General features: G+C 42.9%; 1 protein-coding gene across 3 annotated transcripts in view; it reads right to left on the bottom strand.

The window, feature by feature from the left end:
• Positions 1-2,699: 2,699 nt before the first annotated feature.
• Positions 2,700-19,796, bottom strand: part of EMCN (endomucin) — a 678,554-nt gene continuing 661,457 nt past the window's right edge. For all 3 annotated transcript variants that reach the window (XM_069230226.1, XM_069230227.1, XM_069230228.1), the window contains one exon: positions 2,700-3,306. In XM_069230226.1, the coding sequence (XP_069086327.1) occupies positions 3,296-3,306 (11 nt within the window). In that variant the 3' untranslated portion in view covers positions 2,700-3,295. The remainder of the gene's footprint in view (positions 3,307-19,796) is intronic.

The raw sequence follows: 19,796 nt of genomic DNA, 5'->3' as shown, positions 1-19,796 counted from the left end.
GGCCAGGGAATGCGCCTTACCCGTCTGATCATTCCACCTCTTCCCAATGTCCTCCTTTGTGCGCAGGGTTGAGTCTACAGCATTCACTCTGTTGACGATTCTTTGCCACAGTTCAATTTTCCTACTGAGAGGAGCATCCTAGACTTGGGCTCCAAACAATTGTGGCTTTACTCTCATGATTTCATCCAGCATGACTCCCAACTCACCCTAAGAAAAATGGGAATTTTTGGGATGTGACATGGTGGACAACTAAAATAGTTGACAGGGACTTACTTAACAGGGGAAGTGCAGTAGGGACTAAATAGAAAAAGTGTGTGCACGGTGTTAAATAGGATAGTGAAAAAAGGGTGCCTAATCTATGGAAATTTTTAAAAACTGCTTTCAGTGTTCTTTGTCTTTCAGAGGAGATGCAAAGGATTGTGGTCTGAGAAGGGTTGTGCTTTATAGTGTGATTTGCAGGTGTGTCCACAGGACCTATCTGTGTCAGTTGTGTTGTTTTTTAATTAATTCAATGTGCATATGTCTATTACTTTGCGGAACGCAGACCAGAGTTGTCGACCTCCATTGGCTCACCGCCGCAAGGGGACCACCACAGCAACTGTGTGTTTGCAATAGGCTTGGTGGTTGACCACGGCGCTGACGGTACTGGAGGTCAGACAGCCTAGAGAGCAGACCGTCACGCCACTAGCGGTCTGCTTTTTTGTGTGGCAGGCGGCAGTTCTGCCTATTTGCATCATAATATGGTGGGCTAGGGACTGCGGGCGCATCGGTCTTATTAGGACCGCAACATGGCATTCTGGCAGTCTGACCGCCAAACTTTTAATCAGGCCCTAAATGCTTTATAGCCAAAGTATTCATGGACATTTACAAGTTGCATTGTTTTCAATTAGTGCTCATGGGAACATTTGGGAATCTCCAGAAATTTGGGAATCTAATCAAAACCAGGAGTAGATTTTTTACTTTTTAAAAGATGTTTGTGTGTAGACCTCACAATGGGTAGATTTGCACAAGTGAGCTCAGTAGTTTTGTATAGTTTTGTTCTTAGCATTTTCATACTAAAATTTTAACTGGCATTAAAAGCCTATGTTTTCTGAAGAAGGGCCTCTAGGTTGACCTGTAATAATATTTCTAAAGTCTACTTTTCAAAATCAAATTATTGATGAAAAAGAGGAGAATTTACTGGGTTGATTTATTTCCAGTTAATGTTTGTATTATTGCTACTGTTGGTTTCAAAGGTTTTGTCTGCCTCTTTACTGCTCTCCTCATTCTCTCCATTGTTTTAACATTATATGCAGACCTCACAATGGGTAGATTTGCACAAGTGAGCTCAGCAGTTTTGTATAGTTTTGTTCTTAGCATTTTCATACTCAAATTTTAACTGGCATTAAAAGCCTATGTTTTCTGAAGAAGGGCCTCTAGGTTGACCTGTTATAATATTTCTAAAGTCTACTTTTCAAAATCAAATTATTGATGAAAAAGAGGAGAATTTACTGGGTTGATTTATTTCCAGTTAATGTTTGTATTATTGCTACTGTTGGTTTCAAAGGTTTTGTCTGCCTCTTTACTGCTCTCCTCATTCTCTCCATTTTTTTAACATTATATGCAGACCTCACAATGGGTAGATTTGCACAAGTGAGCTCAGCAGTTTTGTATAGTTTTGTTCTTAGCATTTTCATACTAACATTTTAACTGGCATTAAAAGCCTATGTTTTCTGAAGAAGGGCCTCTAGGTTGACCTGTTATAATATTTATAAAGTCTACTTTTCAAAATCAAATTATTGATGAAAAATAGGAGACTTTACTGGGTTGATTTATTTCCAGTTAATGTTTGTATTATTGCTGCTGTTGGTTTCAAAGGTTTTGTCTGCCTCTTTACTGGTCTCCTCATTCGCTCCATTTTTTTTAACATTATATGCAGCAGAAACGTGACCTGAAGGTATTGGAGCACTTTACATGAACACCAGTTACATTAAAGAAGGGCACATAAATTTTTGGTTGGGCCTGCGACAGCACATACTAGACATTATTATTTATAATAATGGGCTTGGAGCCCGCTCATTGCTTAACATATGTTGGCTTCAGTGTCACTCTTCTTTGCTTTCTCCTAATTGGCCAGCACAGGGCAAGCATCACTTGCTTTCCTCTCAGTGGAGCATGGAACAAGCAAAAATTGATTCAACTTAATTAGTGCAGCCCCTATCACGGTCTATTATTGCATCTCCCCAGCGCGGCCTGTCTGCAACATGGCTTTACAAAAGCACAGCGCCTTCTTTTTTTACATTAATAAATGTTGGACAGAAGCTCGGGATGCTGTGCACCACATTAAAAAAGACTGACAAAGGCAATAGATATAGCATAGGCGAGACCTATTGGATTTGCCAATGCTTGTTTTGTTAAGCACAGGGAGCTTAAATGATTTGCCCAGAATAACAGGATGTTGAGACGACCTGGGATTCAAACCCAGTTCCAAATACGGCAGGACTGGCTGTAAAGCCACATTCGCTTCCTTTCTTTGTCTCCATCGTCGGCTTCCTTCTCTTTGATGAGAGGGTGGGACAGGAACAACGCCTGGCAGACAGAGCGTAAGCGAGAGGCTCTTTGGGCGTGTGCAGCAGTGCACTTGGAAGAAGGATAGGTGGTTTTGTTTGCATCACTACCTATGTGTCGCTGCAAAATAACAGACCGTGTACACACATTCGTTCAGCCTTTTGGTTTGCTGTTTATTTTACAACTGCGGTTCGTTCCAAACATTCAGATACTTTTGGGTACTATCTTCATAGCAAATACCTTTATTAATCTATTATTCACATGATAGAATGCACCCATTGAGATCCATACAGAATATCAAGTAGTACAATTTTCAGTTGTGGTAAACAGTTTATTTTGCCGTTTTGCATCCCTGAGAAACATAGAAGCTGCCACGTCATTAGATGGCCTCGCCATCAGAAGAGTACAACGTGACCATGATGTCAGAAGTCTACAAGTGTAAAATAATTTTCACCTCCTGTGTTTTGCTGCTTCCTACTCAGACCATTAGCAAGAAAAAAGGTAAACAACAGCGAATTCCGTAGGACACACAATTAAAAGCAAATAAATACGAAAATGTTCTTCTACATTTCTCCTTATTGAGATCAAAAAGATGTTCCCTCTTTAAGGCATTCGTTAACAAAGTAAAGGTACAAAAAACACGACAATTATAAAAAAAAATGACATTTGCAGAGTGCTGTTTGACTCCACCATTAAGTTAAGTGCAGCTGTATGTTCTTGCATGGAAGTCAGATAGATGGCTCTGAATTCACTTTACATCTGAAATTCAAACAGAAGAGAGTGCGGAGGTTAGTCCAATTCAGTGGGCGCATATAAAAGATTTCTAAGGCATCTCAGTCCAAAGCTGCTATTTTTTGACAGTGTGAAATAAAGGCTGCAACTCGGACGTGATATGAATCAGTGCAATACAATATTCTCTACGAAGGCTGAATGCTGCCAATACCTGAGTAGATTACTCCGAGCATGGCCATTTCTATAATAAGAAGCTTGTAAAAGATGCTAGAATTCCCTGGCATTACTCGAGACCGCAACTTAGAAATGACAACTCACAAGACAGGAAATATTGAATTCATAAAGCTGGTCTTGTCTGTGGCTAGACTTACTATGCCAAGCACTGTAGAGATCAAATACATGTTAAGGCATAGGTAAAGTGGGCAATTGCCCATGACCCCCACACTTCCATGGGTTTCCTTGGCAAAGTGAACTTTAGCTCTTTGATTTCTATTTTAATTATCTATCTAAACGTTTCCCCTTCACTGCTGATATCTACCTCTGACTCTCTACTCCGTTTCACCTGATGTCGATTTGAGGTCCCAGGTAAGACATATTTCAGCTGTTTTTCTGTGACACTGCTAAGTTTAACTAATAATTTAGAGCCTCATTACGACTTTTGCGGTCTTATGACCACCAATCTCATGGTGGCGGTCGGACCTCCGCACTCCTAATGGTCCAGTCTCCAGATTACAACCCTGGCAGTCAGACTGCAGGGGACCATGGCCACCACCAGGGTCACGGATTCTGACGGTGTGGCGGCCGTCAAAATCATGGTCAGCACGCAGTGCTGATCACGACTCCTCTTTCCGCCAGCCTTTCCATGGTACTTTAACCATCAGGCATAGGCAGGGAGCAGAGGCCAATGCCGTGGCACTGTTTCCGCCGGGCTGATTGGCGGAAACATCATAATACAATGTTTCCACCTGTCAGCCCAGTGGAAACATTGTAGTACAACGGCGGGTGAGGCCGCCTGTATGAGGGTGGTCTCTTCCTCACGGCTTTGGTGGTCCAAGTGTCAGACTGCCAAATTCGGAATGGGGCCCTTAGTATTGTTTGTTATCACACATAATTGAGTTAGCAGGAGATCAGTAATACAATACAAAATTTGTTCGATACAGGATGCTCCGAAATATGTCCTGCCAGGGGCACCCCAAATCCTTAAGATGACACTACTGGAGAGGAATCAATTTCAAATTTGACTTGAACTGTAAATGGCCAATGCTAATTATCACTAGGAGGCCTATGTTAATAAAAATCTGAAATTACAAAATGTATATTCTCTGTGACCTGGAGACGTCGTTATCAATGATGCCTACCATTCAAGGCTGTGTCATATTGCCAGGACTGGGATTAGCCGCCCCTAGGAAATGGTGCCTAATGTACCTCTAGGAAACAAAAGGGGTACAGCTCAGATTTGGAAGTCTCCCTCTCAAATGGTAGATGCTGATTATCATCTGGTGATCAATGTAAAAAAAGTGTTGAATTGTTCCAGAATTTCTCTTTTTAGTGAGCTGCAGATTACAAGGTCCAAGTTCTATTATGTTGCTGGGTGTTTGAACAAAATATACATTTTTTAATGAAAGGGAGACAAAAATATCAGAAAGGTAAGTAATATTGTTCTGAACATTATCATTGTTTTTAATATTGTTTTCACTAATATAGTGGCTAAAATATATATTTGAGTTATTTTAATTTGTTTGAATAATTGTATTATTCTATATATACATTTTATTACTGTTTTTGCAATATAGCTTGTAATTTTAAGTGAGTGATTTAGAATTTTTAATAGTAAAATATAGTGTAGCAGTGTAGCAGGCTGTTGGATTTGTAGGGGGATATGGTGGGAAGTTAATTAGGTAATCATTAATTAATAACTATTTAATACATTTTTAATTTATTATTTGATTGATATTTCTTATGTAATTTATGTAGTACTTATTTATTTTTTCGTTATTTGTGGGCTTTACCTTTGCAGGGGTATACAGTGGGAAAGTCATTAGTTCATATTTGATTAACAATTATACTTATTTAATTGATTTTAAATTATGACATATATGGAATACTTATTTATTATACTTATATTGAAGTTGTGGGCTGCTAGGTTAGTAGGGGTTTAGGGTGTGAAGTTAGGTAAGTAATATTTAACTAACAATTATTAAATGTTATTTCATTATTTCATACATTTTTAAATATGTAAAATGTGGGATAGTGATTTATTTTACTTATATTTTACTTGTGGGGAATGCTAGATTTGTAGGGGTATAAGACAAGAAGGTAACTAATAATTAATTAACTATTAACTACTATCTGTGATAATTATTTAATTGCGTTTTAAATATGTAAATTGTGGAATACGTCTTTATTTTCATTTTATTTTAGTTGCAGGATACTAGGTTTGTAGGTTCTGGGATGGAAAGCTAATTAAGTAATAATTAATTAACAATGAACGATTAATTGTTAATTAATAATTTATTTTAAATATGTAAGTTATGGAATAGTTATTTGTTAGTTATATTTTAGGTGCAGGCAGCTAGGTTTGTAGGGTTACAGACTGGAAATGTAATTACCAATAATTAAATAACAGTTATTCATTAATTAATAATTAGTTCTTTTATTGAAAAATAGTTATGTAAAATTATTTACTTTTTTAGTTTGTTTTTTAACACATATGCATATTTTTTATGTTAATTAATATTTTTAATAAGAATTAAAAAAGAAATCTACATTCAGGAGGTTACTCATTTATGTAATGTATTTGAAGTGAAGTTTTTCCCTACTGTTGCTTAAACTGCAGTAAGAATAGTACAATTAATCTCTTTGTATTTCAACACTCTTGCTATTGTTGCGATGTTTGGAGTGGGAATAGTAAATTTCAACCCTCCAAAATCCCATGTTTTCCCATGTGTTCCCTATAGTTGCAGAGACTTGAGTGATAACAGTACATTTTACCCTTCCAAAGTTCAATGCTTTCCCTACGGTTGCACTGACTGATGTCGGACTAGTAAATTTCACCCCTCCAAAATCCAATGCTTTCCCAGCTGTTGCACTGTTTTGAGCAGGAATAGTAAATATTACCCCTCTGAAATCCATTGCTTTCCTACTGTTGCCCTGTTTGGAGTGAGAATAGTAAATATAACCCAGCCAAAGTTCAGCCCTTTCCATATTATTGTTTTGTTTGGGTGTGAATAGTAAATTTCACTCCTCCAAAGTCCAACGTTTTTCCTCCTGTTGCACTGTTTGGAGTGGAAATAGTAAATTTCACCCCTCCATGGTCCAACACTTGCCCTACTGTTGCTTAGACTTGAGTGGGAATAGTCAATTTCACTTCTCCAAATTCCAACACATTCCATACTGTTGCATTAGCCAGGGAAGGAATAGTAAATCTAACTCCTCTGAAGTCCAACACTTTCCCTAATATTGCGGTGACTGGAGAAGTAATAGTAACTCTAACCCTTTGAAGTCCAACACTTTCCCTACTGTTCATAAACTAGAGTGGGAATAGTATATTTATTATTCGTAGACTCTGATTGCTCTCATAATATTGGATAAATAGGTTTTATAGCTTTTAGTGTTTTATTTTTTATGTTTTATATTGTTTGTTTTTATTTTTACATTTATTTGAAAATTTTAAATATGTTTTGTAAATGTGGGTTAATTTTTGTATTTTCTAAATTAATTAATACAGTTTTTAATCAAATGTTAATTTTATTATATATATAAATATGAAACCTGTTTTTTACATGATACTGAAAGTTCATAAAGATCTTAATAAGCCTCCGGGAAGACCTGTAACAACTATACAAAACAGTGTATTTGAAAATGTATTGAAGTATAGCAACTATTTTTTAAACCTATTTTCACCACTCTTCTCTCCTACATTAAGGATTCAGCACATTTTTAAAGTGAATATATGAGGAAAAGAGCAAACAAGATATGCTTTTGATAACATTAAATGTCCCAACGTATAGTAGTATTAGACATTAGGATGGTCTAAAGGTAACACAAAATTATCTCTTTATGAGACCTATATGTTATGCAGCACATAACAGAATGCTTGTAGAGATGATGAAGTGGTGTTTAACAGTCAGTCGTTTCAGCAACAGAGAGGGACAGCTATGGGCACCTGCTTCACCCCAGCTATGTGAATTTGCATATGGGTTTGTGGGAGGAGAAGGTGCTCGGCGTCCCAACATGGAACATTGGTTGAGTAACATCATATGGCTGAGGTTTATAGATGATCTGCTTGCGCTGTGGCAAAGCACTGAAACCGAGGCAAACCTATTTATGTTAGAGTTAAATAAAAACAATCTCAATTACAGGTAAAACAAGCAACAGGTTGATGGAATTCTTAGATTTATTAATTTGGGTGGGAGAAGAGAAGCTGGAGACAATTATCTATAGAAAACCCATGGTGGGGAATACTATTCTCCATGCCTGGAATTGTCATCCAGCCCCTCTGATAAAGAGTATCCCCTTTGGGGAATTTTTTTGCGCTAAAAGGGTATGCAGTCTTGAAGAGGATTATAATCAGGCTGAAACAGAGATTATGTTTCATACAGAGAGGATACCCACAAGAAATATTGAAGGCAGCTTCATGTAGAGCTACATTGCTGAATAGGGAAATGGCCCTTTTCAATCCCCCTAAATCTGTTGCAAAAAGAAAAGTTAAAAGAGAATTCTTCGCACAGATTTATGACCATATATAACTCTTAACATACTAGAGTGCATCAAGCCATACAAAAACACTGGCATCTGATCAATGAGGACCCCATCATAGGCACTCTTGTCCCCAAACCCCCTCAGATCACCTACAAGGATTATCTCGTTAAAAGTGATTTTAATACAGATGGTATTAAGAAGATATGACTGACTCCCAAGGATGGGTTTAAGGCAAACACTAAGTGTAAAGCATGTAGGAATGGTGAGAATCTGACTATATTACATACACCCTTTAAAAAAACAATCAATATCAAAGGCACTCTTACTTGCATATCTAGTTTTGTAGTCTACATTCTTAAGTGCCCATGTAGAAAGCTTTATGTGGGTAGTACTATCTTACCCATGCACAAATGTGTCTACAACATATAGGTGCCATTGTCAGTAATGATTGGAGCAACCCGATAGCGTGATGTTTTGAGGGTTGTCATCAAGGCGATCCTACTTATCTGATATGCAGCTGCATAGCACAAGTCCTTAGGAACAAACGAAGATGAGATAGGGAGAAGGATCTCCAGAAACTGGAAACATTTTTTTATTTTGGAATTTTTATAGTAGGGAGCAAGGTGGCTTTACTATAACTTGTGTCCTCACCACACACAGTTTTGTTATCAAAAATATTACTGCAAATATTACAGTGATATTATTAATTATGTTATCTAAGATGTCATGAATGCTGTAATTTGTGGGGTAATTAGCAGTGCATGTAAAGATTGTGAGTTATAGTTAGGTTAGGGCACAAGTTATCCTTACTTGAGATAACTCTAAATTTAACTGTTGAAATTCTATGGTTGTGAACATTTAAAATCTGAGCCTAACTATAACGTATGTGTAACGTTTGTTTTTTTCAGTGAATTTGCATGTTTTTTTTAAATTCTATTTTCTATCTATAATGTCTCTGTAACCTTTGTCTTTTCAGTGAATTTCTATGTGTTTTTTAATGCATAATACTTTTCATTACTATACATTAATCCAACCACCTCCATGCACGGCCTTTGGGCATGCATGACAGCAGTTGGCCTAAGAGCAAACCCGCTTTAAGCACCCAACATTGCACCCTGCACGGCCTTCGCCCATGCGCATTAAGGATGCCTGCAAGACCTGGCCTGCAGGCAGACCCTGCTTCCCACCTCACTAACCACCCTTTTAGTGGGTGCGTGATTGTGTGTGTGGGTCTGTGAGTGGGTGCATGAAGATGTCAATGGGTGTGTGAGTGGATGCATGAGTGGGTGTGTGAGAAACTGAGTGAGTCTGTAAGTGGGTGTGTGAGGGTCTGACTGGGGCTGTGAGTGGGTGCACAAGGGTCTGAATGGGTGTATGAGTGGGACAAGTGATTGAAAGAGATTGAGAGAGAAAGAGAGTGATAGGAGAGAGATGTCGTTTTTTAGGCTTTGATGGATGATATGTTTAGAATGAAATATTTCTGCACAAATTGAAAAGAAAAATGTAGTTGTCAAATAAAAAGAGTAAGATCACCTTTCAGTAGAGAAATGACCAGGGACACACTTGGACTCGAACTGTCAATGCTCAGTGTGAAGGTCTGTGACCTTCACACTTGAGCTAATATATTTGTTTAGGTCTTTATGGGTTATCGGGGACAGTGGGGGAGCCCCAAGGCCCCCTCCATGGTCCTGGATGACTTTTTACATTAATTTTTTTATATACCCCTACGGGCTGTCTGGGACGATGGGGGAGCCTCAAGGCCTCCCCTGCGGTTCCATTGCTTCATCATCCAAGGAGCTGCTTTAAGTAGCAGCTCTGTGGTTGCTGGAGCAATGTTTTCATCTGTCTTTACTACACGCATATCTGCGTGCAAGGAAGACAGATGAAAACTCCACTGGCTTGCAGGGAGACCTGTTTGACTGGTCCCACTGTCAGAAAGTGAAGTTTGTTTGCTGTGACTTGGCTATAGCTGTCAAAGCTGTAGCCAAGCCAAATCAAACAACTATGTCTCGGTGGTGGGCACCTGTGACATAGCAAGAGCCAGCCTTTGGGGATGGCAGTCTGCAGGGCCATCAGTGGCTCCACAAGGGGGCTGCACAGCCCCCCTCCAATGTGGAAGAAGTGCTAGAGAGGTGATGGTCCCAGGGGCAGCAGGGTGGGCAGCGTGGCCACCCCACATAAATTAAAGATAGCCCTGGGGAAGTGGTGGCCCCTGGGGATGTGGGGGGACATGCGCCCCTGCACACGAGATCAAACCCCCACACACAATTAGATCAATGCCCCAGAGAGGTGGTGGTCTCCAGGGCTGTGGGAGTGCCACGCAGCCCCCCTCCCCCAATTAGATCAATGCCCCAGTGAGGTGGTGGGATGCAGGGGGCCACATGCCCCCGTACACAATTAGATACATGCTCAGGAGAGTCTCTGGGGCTGCAGGGGGGCCAAGTGGTCCCCCACATTAACTTTGATTAATGCCCTGGGAATGTGGTGGCCCCTGGGGCCCTGGGAGGGGACCTGGTGGCCCCCCACACTTAAATAATGCCCCTGGGACTTGGCCCACCCAGGGGCTTAAAAAAAACGAAGAGCGGCGCCCTGCTTCATTAAAAAAAAAAAGGTATGGGGATCCACCATGACCACAACGTAAATTTAAAAACAAAATGCTTTTTAGCCTGGGTTGGTCCCTCTGGGACACACTACCAGCGCTAAGGGGTCAGAGTATCTGTACCCTGGCCCCTTTTCTTTTTTTTTACAATGTTTTCTGGGACTCGGCTGAAGATGAGTCCCAACAACGCTGACAACACATCCCCGTTGCAGTGTTTTCAGCCAATCAGATGCCAGCACGAGATCGGCAGGGGTCACAAATACTTTGCGTTCCTGTATACAAATTAGGATTATCATTAATTTCTCAAAAAACTGCTAAATGGATTTACACAAAATAACAAAAAGGGCTCTTTCTGAACCAAGGGCTACCTTTCTGACAAATTTGGTTTAATTAAGTCCAGTGGTTTTGGCGCTATTGCTGTTCAAAATCCCTCTGGAAAAATTAATGGGGAAAACATGTTTTGGGACCCCCCTTTTTCTTTGCCTTCGCTTGACGGATCGCCCCAGAACTTTCTAGATAGCAGCAGAAGTAAGCATCATATTTTCTGAAGATTCATCAAACGGTGCTAAAGTTATGAGCAAAAAAACACTCTTTGTATAGAAACTTGGTCCTAACTATAACTATTAGTAGTAGTAAACACTTTATTCAGTTGTATTCAGCAACCATAAAAGTACATTAAAACATATAAAACAATTTCAAAGTTAGCATGAAGTGAATTAATAAGTAGGACCATAAATACTGTGCATCAATAAATAACAATTAAATAATACCAATAAGCAGCCTATGTCCAAGGAACGTTTCAATGTAAGAAAATGCTTTTTTAATCGCTCAGTGTAAACACAGTTTTAAACTGCATGCAGTGAATAAACTTGTTAAGGCTAAAAAGGAAAAAGAAAATGTGATCCGTTAAAATTATGCAGAGCAGCTAAAAGTTGAGTGCAAGCAATTACAGAATTTATAAGTACAGTGCATGCATGATTATCTAAAAGGACTTTCTGGCTTTTAATACAGAGATAGTTTGTGAGGTCATAACAATTTTCAGTTGTTAGAAGATTTTGAAGATACAAGTAAGCTAGATGGTATTGTCGTATGTGCAAAGATCTTAAAAATGGTATTACAAGTTGCTTTCTCTGTCTAACGTACAATTTACGAAATAAAACTATGGCCCATATTTATACTTTTTTAGCACCGCATTTGCGCCGCTTTTTGACGCAAATGCGGCGCAAGCTTACAAAATACAATTGTAATTCTATAGGTGTTAGGGGGCCCACTGTTCCTCTGGTCTGGGGAGGGCACCTGTGGGCATATTCAATGGTGTTCCACCAAGGAAATAGTCCCACAGGTCCCCTAACGCTTGCCCTAACCCAGGCATTAAAAAATGGGGCAAAGCAAGCTTTGCACCATTTTTTGACCTCTCCTCCCTCCCGTGCAACATTTTTGCACGGGAGTATAAATATGGCGTTAAAGCCATAGAGTCATTTTTTGCACAGGAACGCCTACCTTGCATCTCATTAAGTCAAAGTAGGTTTCCACATCCAACAAATTACTTTAACTCCATAAATTCGATGCTCAATGGGTCTAGATCCAAAGTACGAATACGGAGTTAGTTTTGCAAGCAAATTATAGTAAAAAAAAAATATGACGCTAATTCGGTGTAAACAGAGTGTAAATATGCCCCTTAGTGTTTCCATTATTTCTGAAGTTTCATAGTAGTCCGGGTGGCCCAGTTCCTTAAAAAAGTTCTTAATGTACATCAGCCTTGATATTCTCAAAGAACAGCTTAGGTTTAAACAATCGTTTAATATGGCTTGTTTAAGGCTTGCATGCTCTGACAACCAGGCTTTGTGACTTAACAATACTGGTTGTACCCTTATTAAATCTGTAATGTATGCAGCCCCCAGTTCTGAGTGACACACAAATGATTAAGTGGTTTTTGGGATGGTTAAAAGTGAATTTAGGAAATCATTTTCAGCTGTTTGCAGCTCGTTACACTTTGTGTATCTCCATATCTCCACCCCATACATGGCAGAAGGAACGCATTTAGCATTATGAACTTTCAGCATATCTTTTGGGGTAATCGTACTTATTCGCTTAGTAAAGTTTTTCATGGTTATATTGGTTTTAATAAGCTGTCATTTCCTAGTGCTAAAGTATTTCGACCAGGTGCATACATTGTCAAACAGGATTCCCAAATACGAGAATGTTTCTGTAACTTTCATTTTCCCTCCATTTATTGTAATGGAACAACTCTTAACCATCTTTGTGCTGCATTTCATTCTGTATGTTTTATAGTGGTTAACTCTAAGACCTAAATCTGACCTAAAGTTAACAAAAGTTGCCAAAAGACGCTGTAGGGCGAATGGAGTTTGTACTATGAGAACGGCATCGTCGGTATACTAAAGAGCTGGGATCGCCAGATGACCAATTTGGGGTGGATCCTTACATTTATTAACTAGCAGTAACTCAAGATTGTTTATATATAATGAAAATAGGAATGGTGCTAGTACGCAGCCTTGTCATGCCCCTTTATTTATATTAAATGATCTGATGCACTCCCCTTGTACCCCAAACCTGACCTTTGTTTTGCTTCCAGAGTACAGCTCCCTTATAAATTGAATTATTGTTACATCTACCCCCTGGTCATTCAAGATAGACAATAATTTGCTGTGGACAACACAAAGGCCGGGCACAGGTCTACAAAGGCCATATAAAAATTTCCCTTCTTAATCTTGGTGTATTTCCCTATTAGGATGTTTAAATGTAGGCCCTGTTCCACCTTTCCTTTCCCGGGGTGAAAGCCATATTGAAAATCTGACAGGATTTTATTTGTTTCCGCCCCCTCCTGTAGTCTGTTCAGAATAATCCGTCCAACTATTTTTGCTGAGGAATCAAGACGCAAGATAGGCCTGTAGCAGGCAGGGTTGTGGCGATCACCCTTTTTATATATTGGCACTATGATAGACTCTGCCCAAGTTGAAATGAAACCTAGGGATTAGCATGCTCTCAGAACCTGGGTCGGTAAAGGGCCCCAGAGTGCAGTGTTAGACTTATATAAGTCCACTGGGACTCTATCTGGGCCTGGTGCTTTCCCACCCTTACTTGCTTTAATAGCTCTAATGATCTCTTCTATGCTGAACAGTGGTGTAATAGTGAGGAAGTTGTCTTTATAAGTGGCTGCATCGAAAGGCGGAGCACCTTGGTCCTGGTCTATTTCTGAGTCATACATTTCTGAAAAATTGACAATCCATTCGTCTTCCATAATGGCGACTTCTATTCTGGAAGATTCCGCCCCCCCCCCACACAGTGGAGAATTTACTACCTTCCAGAATGCTAAGTTGTCATTTTTAAGACCCACTTCGTACAGAGTATTCCAGGCCTCTTCTTTTATGTGTTCTTTCTGGTTTTTAAATGCGTTCTTGTACTCCTGTCTAAGTGTGTGAATCTCATTCTTACATCTATGTGTCTTGTTTAGGGCCTTCTTAAGATTTTTATGAGCCCTAGTGCATGCGGAGTCAAACCAGCCCATTTTTTTCTGGGATCCCAGCATTCCCCCACTGATTTCAAGGCTCTTTTTTATGCTGTGTGTAATTGCAGTATAAGTGCTAATTCTTTCTTGTGGGTGTGCGTCATCTCGAGGCAACCCCTAAAGGCTTCAGCGTGGTCACTAATTAACTGCTTTGTGAAGCCTAGTGTTTCAATCTGAGTGAGTTGAGATAAAAAGGTAGTCAATGCCATCATGCCACAGCCACACAGAATACACCAATAGTCATAGAAATGTGCAGTTGCACTGTCTCACCTGTGTGTCATTGGAAGTACAGACGGACAACTGTGATTCTGTTGTCCTCATCCTCGGACTCCTCATTCTCACTGTCCTCAGGGTCTACTGCTGCCACAGGGGCATCTCCAGTTTCCTCCTCCTGCAGAAAAGGTACATGGCGTCTGAGGGCCAGGTTGTGTAACATGCAGCATGCCACTACCATCTGGCAGACCTTCTCGGGTGAGTAGCACAGGGATCCACCTGTCAGATGGAGGCACCTGAACCTGGCCTTCAGGAGCCCGAAGGTCCTTTCGATGATTTGTCTGGTTTGCCTATGTGCATCATTATAAAATTCCTCCGCCTCTGGCCTGGCATTCCTCACAGGGGTTAGCAGCCACAATAGATTTGGGTAGACAGAGTTGGGTAGGCAAGTATTGAGAGAGCACATTTAGCCACACACAATTCTATGGGGTTAACATCAGAAGGCATACACTAACATACAGTGGGTGGGGACCAAGTCTTACCTATTAGCCACACCCTGTGCCTCTGTAGATGGGCCATCACATTTGGGATGCTGCTATTCCTTAGAACAAAGGCATCATGCCCCAACCCAGGATACTTAGCATTGACGTGGGTGATGTACTGGTCAATCAGGCACACTATCTGAACATCCAGAACCAGTGGAAGGAGGAATCCACTCACCCTATCCTTGCCAAGAAGAAGCACACTGGGCACAAAGCCCTCTCCAGAACTAGTGGAAGAAGCCATCTACTCAGCCCCACCTTGGCACGATGAAGCACACTGGGGACAAAGCCCCCTCCAGAACCAGTGGAAGAAGGATTCCACTAGAGAGACTGTGGATTTGCACTCCCCAGGACCAAGCAGTGGCCAAACCACCCACTTGAGAGACTGTGGCCTTGAATTCCCCGGGACCAAGCAGTGGGCAAACCACCCACTAGAGAGACTGGCTTTGCACTCCCCAGGACCAAGCAGTGGGCAAACCACCCACTTGAGAGTCTTTGGCCTTGCACTCCCCAGGACCAAGCAGTGGGAAAACCACCTACTGGAGAGACTGTGGCCTTGCACTCCCCAGGACCAAGCAGTGGGCATGGAGCCCCCTCCAGGAGCAGTGGCATTGTATCATCTTTCGGCTGAGGTGCCCCTCCCCTTCTCCGTCCCCCTGAGGTGCCTGTGTGTTTTTGACCTGATGCCCCTGCAGTGTCCTCTCCATAATGAGGCAGCAGTCAAGTGTGGGCTTGGCCTATGTGTTTTGGCCCAGTGTGCCATGGACATTTTGAGTGGGCATTGTCCCACCTTTTGTATATATTGTATATATTGTAAATATTTTTTTCAATTTCTGAACGTATTTCTAATGTTACACACATTTTACTCCATTCCTTTTGTCCTCTCGTTATTCCAGGGGTTTATGGGGTGTATATGTAATGTTGTTGCATGTGTTTGTGTGTATGGTGTTGGGGTGGGGGTGGGGGTGGGGGTGTTGCGTGTTGTGTGTGTGTGTCACTCTCTTTTTCCTCCCCCCCTCCCCTGTGTGCTAGGTGCAGTACTCACTGTGGTCGTCGTTGCCGGCGTTGGTGCTGCTGGTGTATGAGCAAATACATCAGCATGGGGAAGACCTGCAGCTCGGGCTCCTTGGCATCCTGGTTCTTCCTTGAGTGTCGAGAGGTGAGTTGTTTCCCTTCAGAACACTGTTTCCGCTGTGCTTTTGATGGCGTTGGTACCGCCCCGGAAAAGGTGGCGGCTAGGCCTCTTGTAATACAGTAGGCGTAACCTTGTCTTCTGTCTGGCTGTTAGCGGTTACCGCCACAGTATTTGTTGCTACCGGCGTGGCGGTCGGAGTGTTAAAGTGTCTGTCTGTGTTGGCGGTTTCCGCCGTGGTCATGATTCAATTTTTTTTTCCGCCTGCCTGTTGGTGGTGTTACCGCCGCTTTAACACCAACCGCCAGGGTTGTAATTAGGGCCTTAATCTTTGAACCTGTATTGACAGTCCTAACACATTTCGGTCTCATGACCTTTCTCAAAGGAAGTCTGGCAATCTGATGACCACTCGTAAAATTGCACCTTTTATCATTTTGGCCCCCTAGTGGGCCTCGCAGTAGAAACAAAATAAAGTGCATTGTGGAACTCGTGGTTCTTCCCATATGTTATCTGCCCTTCAGTGGGCATTTGATAATACCATTCTGTTGCTGTTATTGTTCAGCTTTGTGTAGATACTTGGCCAGCAAAAATCAAAAAACGTTGTTAATCCATTTCATGTATTGGATGCACATTGTGAAATTGCATTCATTTAAAGTTTTGGCCCTCCAATGGACCTTCCCAGAGAATTAAGGAAATTGCATTTAGCCACACATGTGCGCCAATTATCTCTTTCTACCCTTGAAGGAGATTTTTCTGTTGCCAAATTTTTTATTTTAAAAGCATGTGCTTTACCTAATTCCTCAATAACATCAATACAATGTCCCATAAACAGTTATTATGAGCCCTGCACCGAGTGGTGTGACCTTTAAGACCAAGGTGTCCCAGGTAGCTAGTGGTCCTATGAAAAAAAGAATGAAACACATAATTAACTGCAAGTACATATAGGTGGGCCGATTTCAAGTATGACGCCCGCGAGTCCGCAGTCTACGTATTGAAAACATCCCCAGCTGCATTGTGAGGCCACGAGTCCCAATTGCATACGGTCAGTTCCTGTTACATACATGGACATCAAAGAAATATACAAAATATCATTCCATGTCAGAAATCATACTGTGGAAAGTATGAGTAAAATCATGGTCATGAGGAATACCAAATTTAATGTAACTTGATGTAACTTCCACATAACAGACTAAATGAAACTGGGAAACTGTGTGTGTGCACTACGGTGTTTGTCTCATGTCAGATAAGGTTTTGTAGCACCTTTCTTCAAAGACTACGGGGGTCATTACAACCCTGGCGGACGGTGTTAAAGCTGCGGTAATACCGCAAACAGGCCGGCGGACAAAAAAAGGGAATTATGGCCCTGGCGGAAACTGCCAACAAAGACAGCCACTTTAACACACCGCCCGCCACGGTGGTACAGACAAGCAGCGCGGCGGTCACTGCCAACAGACAGGCGGAAGTCAATGTACCGCCCATAGTATTACAACCCTCCAATCCGCCACCTTTTCCGGGGCGGATACACCATGGATAAAAACACGGCGGAAACTGCTTTTGCAATGGGAAAACGCTCACCTGAACACATCCCACGAGGAAGGAGGACTCCATGGAGCCGGAACTCCAAATACTCCCAGCGCTTGTCTTTCTGCTCCTCTACGACCACCATCTACGTAGGCGCCAAAGACAACGGTGAGTACTGCACCTAAGACATGGGGGAGGCAAAAGTTAGGGGGACACCCACGAAACACTCCCACCCCCACCCTCGCATATTACAACATACACACCAATGCATTTCCAAACATCACAGTAACAACCCACAATCCCACCGGAAGAATGCAAAGACAAAGCGAGATCCGTTCAAACATTGTAATGTTGCAATAAACAAGTTTAGCAAAAATATACAGATATATACGAAAATCTTTCAGAAATATATACAGTACGAGAAGTAGTGCAGATATGTACATATCAATGTCCGTGCACCAGTAGTCCAAAAATGCATGGGCAAGGCCTACAAAAGATACCTGACGACAATCGGAGAGAACACTGCCGGGGCATCAGATAGAAATACTACAGGCACCTCAGGGGGAAGGGAAGGGGGGGCACCTCAGCCGGATGACTGCAAAGCCAGATCCACGACGGGGTTCCATGCCCACTGTGCCATCCTGGGGAGTGCAAAGCCACAGTCTCTCAAGTTTCTACAGTGGGTGGCTTGCCCACTGTGCCATCCTGGGGAGTGCAAAGCCACAGCCTCTCAAGTCTCTACAGTGGGTGGGTTGCCCACTGTGCCATCCTGGGGAGTGTAAAGCCACAGCCTCTCAAGTCTCAACAGTGGGTGGCTTGCCCACTGTGCCATTCTGGGGAGTGCAAAGGCTCAATTTCGCAAGTACATAACATCCGCCAGTGGCTCGTGAGGGGGACTGGTGCCCAGACTGGATTAGTCTCCCCGTGAAAGTGCTTGTCCCGTCACTGTCCCAGCTGCACATGGGATAAGGATGCTTGATGTGGCGGTCTATTCATTCTTACCCGGTGCATGCCCTGTTCAGCGGTCTTCACCACGGCGGTGCTTGCCCTGTTCAGCGGTCTTCACCATGGCGGGGCTTGCCCTGTTCAGCGGTCTTCACCATGGCGGTTCGGGACTGTTCAGCGGTGCTTTGCCATGGCAGTTCTGGACTGTTCAGCGGTCTTCACCATGGCGGTTCGGGACTGTTCAGCGGTGCTTTGCCATGGCAGTTCTGGACTGTTCAGCGGTCTTCACCATGGCGGTTCGGGACTGTTCAGCGGTGCTTTGCCATGGCAGTTCTGGACTGTTCACCGGTCTTCACCATGGCGGTGCTTGCCCTGTTCAGCGGTGCTTTGCCATGGCGGTGCTTGCCCTGTTCAGCGGTCTTCACCATAGCGGTGCTTGCCCTGTTCAGCGGTGCTTTGCCATGGCGGTGCTTGCCCTGTTCAGCGGTGCTTTGCCATGGCGGTTCTGGTACGGACATTGGTGTGTGGCATGACGTTCCCTAGACTGGGCATTGGTGTGTGGCATGACGTTCCCTAGACTGGGCATTGGTGTGTGGCATGACGTTCCCTCATAGCCCACCTGGGCTGTGGCAGCTGGGGCCCTCCTGGGCTATGACTCTGGCGGTGGTCTCCTGACCAGTGACGATACTTGGGCCCTCCTGGGCTATGACTCCGGCGGTGGTCTCCTGACCAGTGACGATACTTGGGCCCTCCGGGGCACTGACTCCAGCGGTGGTCTCCTGACCAGTGACGATACTTGGGCCCTCCTGGGCACTGAGTCCGGCGGTGGTCTCCTGACCAGTGACGATACTTGGGCCCTCATGGTCTATGACTCCGGCGGTGGTCTCCTGACCAGTGCCGATACTTGGGCTCTCCTGGGCATTGACTCCGGCGGTGGTCTCCTGACCAGTGACAACAGTGGTGGCGGTTGGGTCTCGACCGCCGGGAATGATGGCACCCTTCTCCGCCGTGATACTCACAACATGCTGGTCAGACTTCCTCTGGGCCTTTCCCACCTTTGGTGGAGTCACAGCTGACTCTCCAATCCCCTTGGAACCCATGTGAGTTGGTTTCCCACCAGGAGGCTTCACACGGTCCCGTCGTCCACTCTCCAATTTCATAGCCTTTACAGGGGGTGGGCTGCCAGTGCCTTGGCTCCGGGTCACACTGCCTGCCCTGGTGGCCGGTGCACTCCACATACATTGAACAGGCACCACTGGTATTGGAGGCTTTTTGGCTGAGGCGCTACGATAGGAATGATGAATTGGAGGGGGGTGGGGGCAAAAAGGTCAACTTTAC

Source organism: Pleurodeles waltl, chromosome 1_1, assembly GCF_031143425.1.
Source record: "Pleurodeles waltl isolate 20211129_DDA chromosome 1_1, aPleWal1.hap1.20221129, whole genome shotgun sequence".
NCBI classification, from domain to species: Eukaryota; Metazoa; Chordata; class Amphibia; order Caudata; family Salamandridae; genus Pleurodeles; species Pleurodeles waltl.
This window is presented reverse-complemented; position numbering and strand designations above follow the sequence as displayed.